Raw genomic sequence first — 11171 nt, 5'->3', positions numbered from 1 at the left:
ATCAATAATCGCTAAACTACCAAAGCTGTGAATCTGAAGACCAGAGTCTGGAAGCAATAAAATTCCTCTCAGATTTTTATTTAGGGATGATGTGTTCCTGGCTGCAGAACTGAAATGATTACACACATCCAATCACTTCAGATGATATGCGAGTAGCTATCAGACCTCTGAGTGAAGAGTGATATATAATAACTGAGAATTTCAGTGTCTGTCCAAAACGTTCAGTCTGTGTCCAGCTCTCATGTTGCTGCCAGACTTTTAAAGGGATCCGTATTACATTCGAATGCATTTTCCTGAATCCTGAGAACAAGACTATTTGTCTCATTATATATATTACAGCACAGCAAAATTCATCTTCGGATATCCAAGCTTGCTAGGAAACTGGGGTCATAGTGCAGAGTCAGCTATAATACAGCGCCCCTAGAGGGGAGAGGGTTAGGGGCCTTGCTCAAGGGCCCAACAGTGGCAGCTTAGCAGCCTAGAATGGACCTTCTGATCAGTAACCCAGAGCCATAACTCTTAGCATTAACCACAACACACTACTGGTTCAACACAGAGGACATTACATTTACAATGGTTTTACATTAAAATAAACTAATAATTTAATTCATTTATAAGATCTCTAGAGGTCTTGTTTGTTTAATGTACTTGTCAGGCTTGAACTATTTTAATTTATGTAGTCAAGCCAAATCTGATCGAACGAAACTTTTTAGATAAATTTTTCACTAAAACAAAAATCAGGATGAATGATTACCTCCGCGTCATTAAATTGTTTTTGCTGCCATCTAGTGGTGCTTCTGTCACACAGCAAGACTCGTTCCACAGTCCTCAGTTGCCTGTCCATGAAGAGTAAAAGGTCAGGCTATAATCGAGCCAGGCTATAATCGAGATTAAAGGAGAGATACACTCTGAGATTAAAGGAGAGATACACTCTGAGATTAAAGGAGAGATACACTCTGAGATTAAAGGAGAGATACACTCTGAGATAAAGGAGAGATACACTCTGAGATAAAGGAGAGATACACTCTGAGATAAAGGAGAGATACACTCTGAGATAAAGTAGAGATACACTCTGGAAAATATGACTCCAGTAAAAGTAAAAGTGCCGTCTTATAAACATTTAAATGTACTATGATTGATTATGGCTATAATGTTCCCATTATCATTTTTTTTGTCATAAGACTCTTCAGTAATGTGACTCTCAGCACACTGATCTATTAATGGAATGATAGTAATGACTCAAACACTGATTGATTTCTATTAAAATGATCATGAGCCCAAAACCCTCTAAATGTTCTGCTTGCTGTTGAACTGATGCTGAACTGTATGTTGGTGATCAGTAAATTCTACCAAGCGCCAATCAGAACAAATTAGAAACAGAGTGTGCGCTCGACCCTGATTGGTGGTTTGTTGCTTGCTGTTTGATCGGTTAAGTTTTTTTTATCCTCAAAAATAAAAACGAAACGACTGATTTTGTAAAATATTTGACTTTGAAATGTAGTGAAGTGACAGTAAAAGTCTCCGGGAATAGAAAGACTTCAGTAAAGTCCAGATACGTGAAAAAGCTTCTTAACCAATGACATTTACATCGATTTCTGATTGTATTTTACATTTTACGTTGACTCAAGAGTTATTGTAGCTCGATTCTCATGTACACTTTAGTATAAAGAAACACTGTAGACTGTAGCGGGTTCCTATTTCTCAATATTCCCAAGAGACCCAAGAAATCTAGCTTTCCAGCAACCTCTAGGAACATGACTTGTTTTTCTACAAAGAAGACATGAAACCAACAGCCAGTGCAATAAAAAAACCTTTTCAGAAGATTGGTGTTAGATTTCTGGCTCACAAGACCACTAACGAGCAGAACATTAGAACATTATGACCACCTGCCTAACATTGTGTTGGTCCCTTTTTGCTCCCAAAACACCCCTAACTCATCGAGCATCAACAGCATGAACGTCTTCAGCAATTCGAGCTACAGGAGCTCGTCTGTTGGATCGGACCACGTGGGCCTTAGACTTCTATGAAGAATTTTCACCTTTCCATAAGACAAAGAACTTTTCTCCATCTTCAGGCCCTCGTCTTGCAGATTCACCGAGACAGGTTTCTCGGTCCTGGCTTCGGTGCTGAGAATAAATCCTAGGTTCCTGAGAGAGCTGGACCTAAATAAGAATTTTCCACGAAGACAGTGATGGAGCAGCTGTTTGCAGCTGGAGGACGGTCCACCTGCGCTCTTCGAAAAAAGCTGGGCATCGGTTTCTGTTCTGCAGTTGTGTAAATTGGTGGCCAGAGTAGCTTTTTATATAAATCAAACCGGAACAAACAGGAGAAAGAAAACACAGGACTACAAAGTGCAAACATACGTCAATCCTCTGGTACAGTTTTTGGTTACCTTCATTTTAATGCACATTATATGTTAAAAGAGTATTGAAATTTCCTGATATCTTGACCTGGCTCAATAAATATGAATGATTATTGAATGGGAAAAAGTATTGTGGAAAATCAACATATATTGCAATAAAACATTCAACTATAAAATATTTTGAAGTGTATAAGTATGAAAGCGCTCTTGAATGTCTTGAGAAGGTGATCATTGATTGGATTGCACTGTAGCAGTATGGTGACTTTCTGGGACAAAAGCTTCGGGACACCTGACTTTTTCAGCCATATGAAGTTCTTTCCAAATTATCTCCACAAAGTTGTACACACAGTTGTATAGGACGTCTTTGGATGTGGTGGCATGACACATGGGTTGGAGTGGAAGATCTCCTGCTATAGAGCTCTGACCTCAACCCCTACAGAAGACCTTTTGGGATGAATGCGAACACTGACTGCACATTAGGCCTCCTCACCTCCCTTACATCAGTATCTGACTTTACTAACACCCTTGTGGTTCAACAATCACAAATCTCCAACAACATCTAGCGGAAACGTCTTCTTCCCAAAAGAACGGAGGTTATTATAACAGCAAATGGGAACTCACTGTAGAATTGGATGTTCAAAAAACAAGCACACAGTTTAATTTGTAAATTTTTGGAAGTCTTCAGGAAAGAGGGTGCGGTGCAAGAGGAATAAAACACTCGTTTATCATTTCCCCGTACGCAAGAGCTCTGGATTAATCCAGCACAAGCAGCATTATCGATGACGTAATGGTGAACTAACATTCGAGATCGTTCGGTCCATCTAAAGAAAGAGGAGGAGATCGGCTGGAAGGGAGGGGTCAAGTTAAGGCATCAAAAGGCACACATGCAAAGCAATGAAGCGCTAAAAGAGGAGAGAGGGAGTGAGGGAAGGGCAAGAGTTCTGCTAGACAGATGGCGAGATTACAGCAGTTGATAGAACTCTGGAGACGCTTGCTTTTCCAATGTGGGCTGCACAAACAGTCGAGCCATATAAACAGACGCTGCAGAACATAGATGACCGAGAAGAAGAAGAATCCTGAGAGAGCAGGGCCAGAGGACGTTACTACGATGACCACATAAGAGAGAAAAAAATCTGTAGAAATCGTTACGCAGCAAAGCCTGGACTACAGTTTATGAGGGGAAAAAACACAAAAGGTACAATATTTTCTTTGCCATTCATTTCCTCAAAACATTGTGTAACATTTAATAGTAAAAAAAATTAAAACAGACTGCGGTACATTTAAGTGCTTGTAATACCTGAAGTGATTTGATCTGGAAACACCTGGTCTTTTATGGTTTTTGAGACCCATGCATGTTCCTTTTGTTTATATGAAACAAACTAAATGCCACAAACGTGCAAGAATTGAACAGCGAATGACCGAATGAAAGTCTTGTGGAGCTCAAATTGGACATGTTTGGCTCTAGTAGAAAAACTTATGTAAGACCAGGAACATGTTTGCAAACTGCCTCACCCCCACACTTCAACATGGAGGTGGACGCTTAATGGTTTGGGGTTGTTTCAGAGCAGCGAAGGTTGGAGACTTATCCCAGGTGGATGGAACCAATCCATCCGGATTGTGGCTCGCTGAAACCGACTTCACCATACGACAAGACTCCATACGACAAGTTATCTATCATGAAATGGCCTGCACATCAGACGCACTCTTAATGCATGTCCAGCCTGGGCCTCATTCATCCTGCATTAACAATTGAGTGAAAATATTTTCTTAGGTCAAAACGAATTATGCAAATCTGTCAGAAATGCATAATTTGGCTTGGCCTAAAAAAAAAAAACATTTGCATGTGCATGATTCAATCCAAAGCGAATGACTGATATATCTTTCTGTTGTCATTGTAATCAATTGAGATGAAATCGAAATAGCTCCACCTGCTGCCCTGGAGCACTTTTAAGTGATGGCCAATGTGAAATCTGTGTGTTCAAGTCTTCTAGTCAAGTTATCAGTCAGTGGCCTGTGCTATCACTTTTTTTATAGGGTGCCATTTCTTTTGTCTCAAGTAAGCGGCAAGATTTATTAGACTGGAATTTTTATGTGTTTGTTTTGGTTGGGATTTCAACTACACCATCACATTTCATGTGCAAATGCTCCTGGAAATGTCCTGAGAATGAATCCAATCATAGCCAGTTTGATAAATGAGGCTCGGCTTGAGAACTCGCGTTTTCCAGAACGTTGCTAACGCATTGTGTGTGTGTGTGTGTGCCTTCTTGTGTTTCAATCCTATACCGCAAATCGCTTTTTGGATCACAGCTGCCACACTTCATTGCTCATGGAAATCCCCAAATCCAGGATGATATCATGGACGCACGTTTCTGACCCTGTTAGAACTGATGCTGGACAGATTTGCAAAACAAAAAAAAAAACAGTATCCTTGCACAGCAACACAGCGCTCCCAGCGTTCCTAGCGTTCCTGCCACTTCAGAAATATGTCCTGGAAGCAGTTCGCTCTGGATCTCCGCAATGGAGTAAAAATGGCGACCTTTTAGCTGGATCGTCATCTTCATGAAGAGGGCGAAGTCTGCAGGAAGCACTCGTGCCAAGAGAGATTTGTCTCGACTAGTTAGCAATCTACAAAATGGCGAGGTTTTAATACTACCAGAAAATTAAACATCATAGAACTTAAGCCTAAATATTTCATAGATACTATAGAAACCCTACAACAACAAAATCCCACTTTCTTGTCTCAGAGTCTTTGCAGCAGCCAGGATCTGCACTATATTACAGAAGCTTTGAGAAATGACTGACGGAAATAATCCAGAGAAAAACAACACGATCCTGAAATGCATGGGAAAACATGAGTCTTTGGGAACGCAGTCCAGTAAGGGAATCCCTGACTGTTTGTGGGTGTGTGTTTGCTTTTTACAGGCAAACTCGTGTTCTAGTACACATCATTCTACCCGCTCGAGCACACATCTGGCCTCGGTGTGTGTTCAGCCAAGTGCTAAGTGTGATGCGTAATCCTGTTCTTTCCCAACAGAGTTTAGCTTGCTCTGAAAGGCCAGGAAAAAGAGAAGAAAAATAAAGAGAAAGTGAGAGAGGGAAAGGGAGAGAAAAGTAAAACAGGAAACATGGCTGACATTGTTTGTATCCGTTGATGCATCCTAATGATCTGAGAAAACGTTTATATGATTTGGGATTAGAGTAGACAGACGTGGTCAAACTGTGGGTGAGTGGAATTGGTCGGAACTCCTTCAGGAATAGGTGGGATTGGTGAAAGTTTCTTCAGGAGTGAGTAGGATTGGTCATAATTTCGTGGGATTGAGTTAAAAAAGTAGTCCTGCGCACTACTAGACTTCTAAACAGGAAACAAGGGAATCCTATAAAAGCTAAAAGCCCACCCAGAGTTCAATTCAAAAGTAAAGAAAGTCTAAAAAAAATCGACTAGATTACAATGTGTGATTTGAGGGTCATAAATATTCATTAATGTTCGTCAATATTTGCTTAAGGATCAAATGAAGAGCTAAACTTGATCAATGTAGTTCTACACTGTGTAGACAAAGGTTTGATGTTTTAATAAAATGCTCTGATCTCATTTCGAATTCAGTAAAAATTTGCTGTTATAATAAACTCCAATCTTCTGGGAAGATGTTCAACCACATTTTGGAGTATGCTTGTGGAGATTTGTGCTCGTTCAGCCACAAGGGTATAAGTATAGACTGGTATTGCATTCAGTGTTCACATTCATTGGAGCTTTGTAACAGGAGATCTTCCACTCCAATTCATGTGAAGCAGATCTTCATGGTGTTGGCTTTGTGCATAGGGGCATTGTCAGGCTGGAAAAATTGTGTGCTTCCAAGTTTGAGCTGACAGTTTAGGAAAAAAGCGCATATAGCTGGATAAAAATTTTCCAATATTTTGTCCCTATGGTGTAATTCATTTCTTTATCCTTTACAGGTAAGACTTTTCTATGTCCTTTTTATCCAGGTGTGAAGATGCGGGTGATTGTGGGCATCATGTGTCTGTGCCAGTGTGTAGTTGGACAGCTGTTGGTGGCCAAAGCAAAGCCAACTGTACCGCGGTTTATTTGCAGCATCCCTGGTTTACCAGGAACACCAGGGAAGCAGGGACCACCTGGGCCTACGGGGGATGAAGGTCACTTCGGAATTCCGGGAAGAGACGGCAGGGACGGTCGGAAAGGAGAGAAAGGCGAGAAGGGGGAAACTGGTACGCGCAGGGATTAATCAGCTAGTAACACTAACACTCAGACAAATGAACGAAATTAAGCAAATGACCAGAAAATCAATTAACGTTTTTCCTCAGTGATCCAATCCGGCAAACATTTCAGTTAATAAGCTTGGGATGTTTGCTTTGTGTTGATTCCCAGAGATATCAGTTTCCTTTGATCCAGATCTGGTATAGCTCTGAGTTGCTCTTAGAAATGGAATTAAGAGGCTCAGAGGCTTTGTTTTCTTCTTTTCTGGTGACTGAGCTCACGTTTTGGCATCCATGCATACACCAGGTGTCCCCAAACTGTGGCCTGCGGGCAGATACGGCCCACCCCCACATTTGGAACGGCCCTCTAAACAAAGCCAGAGACATATTTTAAAAGTTACATCCTAAATATGTTTTAATAATTTAATATCTGTACTTAATAATAAAGGTTGGCTTTCAAAGTAAAATCTCCCTTAGTTGTTAGAGGTTGTGGCACCGATTTACTGAAACTATCGTCAAAAATACATACAAACTTTCTTTCGGCTTCTCCCGTTAGGGGTCGCCACAGCGGATCATCCGCATGTTTGATTTGGCCCATGTTTTTACGCTGGATGCCCTTCCTAACACAACCCTCCCCATTTATCCGGGCTTGGGACTGGCACTAAGAGTGGCTGGGGTTGGTTCCCTGACCAGGGAACGAACCCAGGCCACAGCGGTGAGAGCACCGTATCCTAACAACTAGACCACCAGGGAAAAATCGTCAAAAATACATATAGATAGTTTTTCCGGTTTCCAGTTTGCTGTCATTACAAGAGCAGCCTCTAGAGGCGAGTCGCTGACTCCACATGCTATTTGTTTTTACGTGAGACAGTGCGCTGCACGGAGAGCGCTTTATTATATTTATTATTTATCATTTATTAATATTTATTATTACATTTATTAATGAATATTTTCTTTTTTTTCTTTTAGCACATTTTCATGATTTAGTACTGGTTTTTTTTTGTAATAAAGTATTAATAAACTATTGTACATAGAGTGTTATGTTTGTGTTTTTATCCAGTATCCATTTAAAAAAACGCTTGATTAATCTTTATCGCCAAGTACAATCCGACCTATCTGTATCTCTAAAATCCACTATCGGTCGACCTCTAGTTATTTATGCAGCCTAATTTTTTGTTAAATTCACCCACCAAACGTATGCATAAGTAAGTAAATGTTTTGATTTCAATAGCAGTGAATATGAAAAATGTCATTATGATAGTAATAATGCTCTTTAATAGGTTATATGTCTCTTAAAAAGCTCATTTGTCTGTAAGGTGCAGAACAAAATGAACTAATCTAGCATCAATCTATAATAAATACATTAAAAATCATAATAAAATCTCCACAATAATATTAGAGACCGACCTGGCCCCCATTTAAGTAAGGAAAAATGATGTGGCCTTCACAGAACAAAGTTTGGAGAACCCTGGCATACATCATCAAAATGGTTTTATGTTTGCCTCTTGGTGCCACCCAGGAAACAAATACATAGCTAGTGTTTTTCAATGTAATAAGCTCACACCTAATGTCCCCTTATTAATGATAACTTTCTCAGTAATTGTATATCATGTAAAAATATAGTCTCACTGTCTTGTCTCACTGTCCACATAGGAATTAAAGGAAAATTTGGGCCAACTGGCAACATCGGCGAGCGTGGAGAAAGAGGTCCGACAGGTAAGCGAGGCCCAGAGGGCGAAAGCGGAGACATGGGACATCTAGGACCCCAAGGACGGCCTGGACTGAGAGGAGCAAAGGGTCAAAGGGGCCCACAAGGAGTACCAGGCAAGTGCCTCTGTGGCAGCCTGGTACCAAAGTCAGCCTTCTCGGTGGCTATCACCAGCAGCTACCCGGCAGAACAAGCGCCAATCAAGTTCAACAAAGTCCTGTTCGACGAGGGCGGCCATTACAACCCGCAGACAGGCAAATTTATTTGTGCGTATCCCGGCATCTATTACTTTTCCTACGACATCACACTGGCCAATAAGCACTTAGCTATCGGCTTGGTCCAAAACGGGAAGTTTCGCATCAAAACGTATGACGCAAACACAGGGAATCACGACGTCGCTTCCGGATCAACTGTGATATTCCTCAACCCAGAGGACGAGGTGTGGCTGGAGATCTTCTTTAAGGACCAGAACGGTCTGTTTTCGGATCCGAGCTGGGCCGACAGTCTCTTTTCAGGGTTTCTGCTTTATGCCGAAACAAGTTATCTGGATGCACTTTCGGAGGACTATTCTTAGATCGCTTTTCTTAAGATGAACTATTACAAGAAATATTATTTTCAGTATAAACGATTAGGGAAAATATTAACTTATCTGATGAGTGCAAAGCAAATATTCAATAGATTTCATTTTATTTTTGTCTTTTATGCTTTGAACATATTGATATGTGGGTTTATTCTGCAAGTTAATGGACTGTCAAACCTCACTGGGCCTGGGACAGCTTCCCTGGTTGTCCCATGTGACTCCCGGTGCGGAGTCTTGCTGTATGTAGAAATCATATTTCCAATACAAATTTCCATACAAACATGATAAAAGAATGCTGTTTTTCCAGAAAATAAGGGAATAAGAGAATTTCTTTCCTTGGTATGATCGCTGTCTTCTGGAGTCTGTATTTTCTGTCCAATAAAAACACTACAGGTGTGAATGTTTCCCAGGTTTCTCCATTCCAACAATAAGCTCTCACTTTTTATTAGCATTAAACTTTAAAAGTCAAAAGTTAAAAGGAAATTATGTTTCAATATTTTTATTGAAAAATCCTTCCTTAGCATGAAGAACATGTTTACACCCTCTCGGCATCCGGATATATAGTTTCTTCGACGTTTCAAAGAAACTAGTTGGAGATTTCCTGTGATCCAGTTCATCCCAGAGCAGTTCAACAGGATTTTAATGTAGTGTCTGTGCACGCCATTCCATGATAGATAACACTCCAGCCCTCTCTAAATAACTCTTCCAGAGCTTGAATGTACAATTCTGCTCATTGTCTCGATGTGTGGTGAAGTTTTAAGAAGCCGCAGTCCAGATGGAATTGTGGTGTCCCTGTTTCAAAACAGCCCCCAACCCTTAAGCTTCCACCTTCATGTTTGACTGTGGGGGTGGTGCAGTCTGATAACATCTGTAAAACAGAGCACGGAAATTATTTGAAAGACACGTGTCCCACTTGCGCGTGGATAAAACTTTTTTTTTTTTTTTTCTTTTTTTTTTTTTTTACAAATACTGTTGTTTCCTCATGTGTTGTAACTGCCGACCTGCTGCTGACAAGAGTCCATGCTGTATGGACACACAAAAAATACCTTGTATCACTAAATGTATATGCAGATCCAGGTCTAGTTAATGTTCTTTAGTGTTTAAGGTTTACATCACCCATTAGACTATGGGAAGAATCATGGAATGGTGGTATAGTGGGCGGTAAGTACTGATCTCCTGGGAATATTAGGCACAACAGTTTCTAGACTTTACTCAGAATGGTCCAGGATGTTGCAGTTTTGTAGGTGGAAATGTCTCGTAGTAGTAAAATGGTGAGACTGCTTTAAGCTAACAGTATGGCTGTTGTAAATCAAATAATGACTGTGTACAACTGTGATGAGCAGAAAAGCATCTCAGAATGCACAACACACCAAACATTCAGGTGAATGAGCTACAACACCTTCTGTGTTCCAACACCTTCTTTTCCCTCATTTTTATTGCGCATTAATGTTGAAGAAATTGAAAAAAAAAGGAAATTTTTCCACTCATCAAATGCCATTTCTTGTGTGGCTTGACCCCAGCAAGTTTCTTCTGCTTGTTGTTCTTCTAAAATAATGGTTTATTTGGTGTGATATGCCCATGAAGGCTTGACTAACCTCTAAACATTGGATGCTGAAATATGTAGGTATTTATAAGGGCTAGTCATTTTAATAAACTTATCCTCTGCAGCAGAGGTAGCTCTTGGCATTTCTTTCTTGGGAATAAAGAAAATGTATAAATATAATATAAATATAAACAATATGAACATATTAGAATAAGATATTGTGCAAGTATGAGGTATTGGGTAGAGAAAAAATTAAAAATAATAATAAATAAATAATAATTACAAAAACAAAACAAAAATTCAGCATCCATCAGGCAATTTGTTAATTTTCTACTGAATGCGTAAGTTCTTTTATCATGTAAATCCCATATACTCTATATATAATGCAATATAATCATTTTTTTGGGCCGAATCTTGACATTATAGTTAAAAACATTTTGAAAAATCATGCGACATAAGAACTAACGACAAGTTTAGCGGTACGCTACGTAATTTGTCTATGTGCATTGTCATATTTTCATAATTGGAATTGATGTTCGTATATGTAGACGAGCGGATCTAGTTATTTAAATTGTAACATTTTGTTTCAGTTCTGAATACATAAACGAAATGAACCAAACGACTCGAAAAATAATTCATTTTGAATCCCGGGATTCAAAGAACCGATTCACTAAAATGATCCGATCTTCCCATCACTACAGGTGACAGTACAGAGATCAGGTTTAAATGAGCCGGTAGTGCGAACCGAACCAATCAGTGCACGTTTCGT

General features: G+C 39.8%; 1 protein-coding gene across 1 annotated transcript; it reads left to right on the top strand.

Moving 5' to 3' along the window:
* The first annotated feature begins 3234 nt into the window (after nucleotides 1–3234).
* On the top strand, nucleotides 3235–9255 carry c1qtnf7 (C1q and TNF related 7). Its single transcript, XM_083521422.1, has 3 exons — nucleotides 3235–3557; nucleotides 6344–6583; nucleotides 8225–9255. The coding sequence occupies exons 1-3, from the start codon at nucleotides 3536–3538 to the stop codon at nucleotides 8851–8853; spliced, it is 891 nt and encodes a 296-aa protein (XP_083377548.1). The 5' UTR covers nucleotides 3235–3535; the 3' UTR covers nucleotides 8854–9255.
* Nucleotides 9256–11171: the final 1916 nt, after the last annotated feature.

This window comes from Silurus aristotelis (assembly GCF_946808225.1).
Source record: "Silurus aristotelis genome assembly, chromosome: 19".
Lineage (NCBI taxonomy): Eukaryota > Metazoa > Chordata > Actinopteri > Siluriformes > Siluridae > Silurus > Silurus aristotelis.
This window is presented reverse-complemented; position numbering and strand designations above follow the sequence as displayed.

Excerpts from the sequence above, each read along its gene's own strand:
- c1qtnf7 (XM_083521422.1), top strand. The coding sequence starts at position 3,536 with ATGAGGGGAAAAAACACAAAAG. Across the intron at positions 3,558-6,343 it reads GAGGGGAAAAAACACAAAAG|GTGTGAAGATGCGGGTGATT; the intron begins GTACAATATTTT and ends CTTTTTATCCAG. Across the intron at positions 6,584-8,224 it reads AGGCGAGAAGGGGGAAACTG|GAATTAAAGGAAAATTTGGG; the intron begins GTACGCGCAGGG and ends CTGTCCACATAG.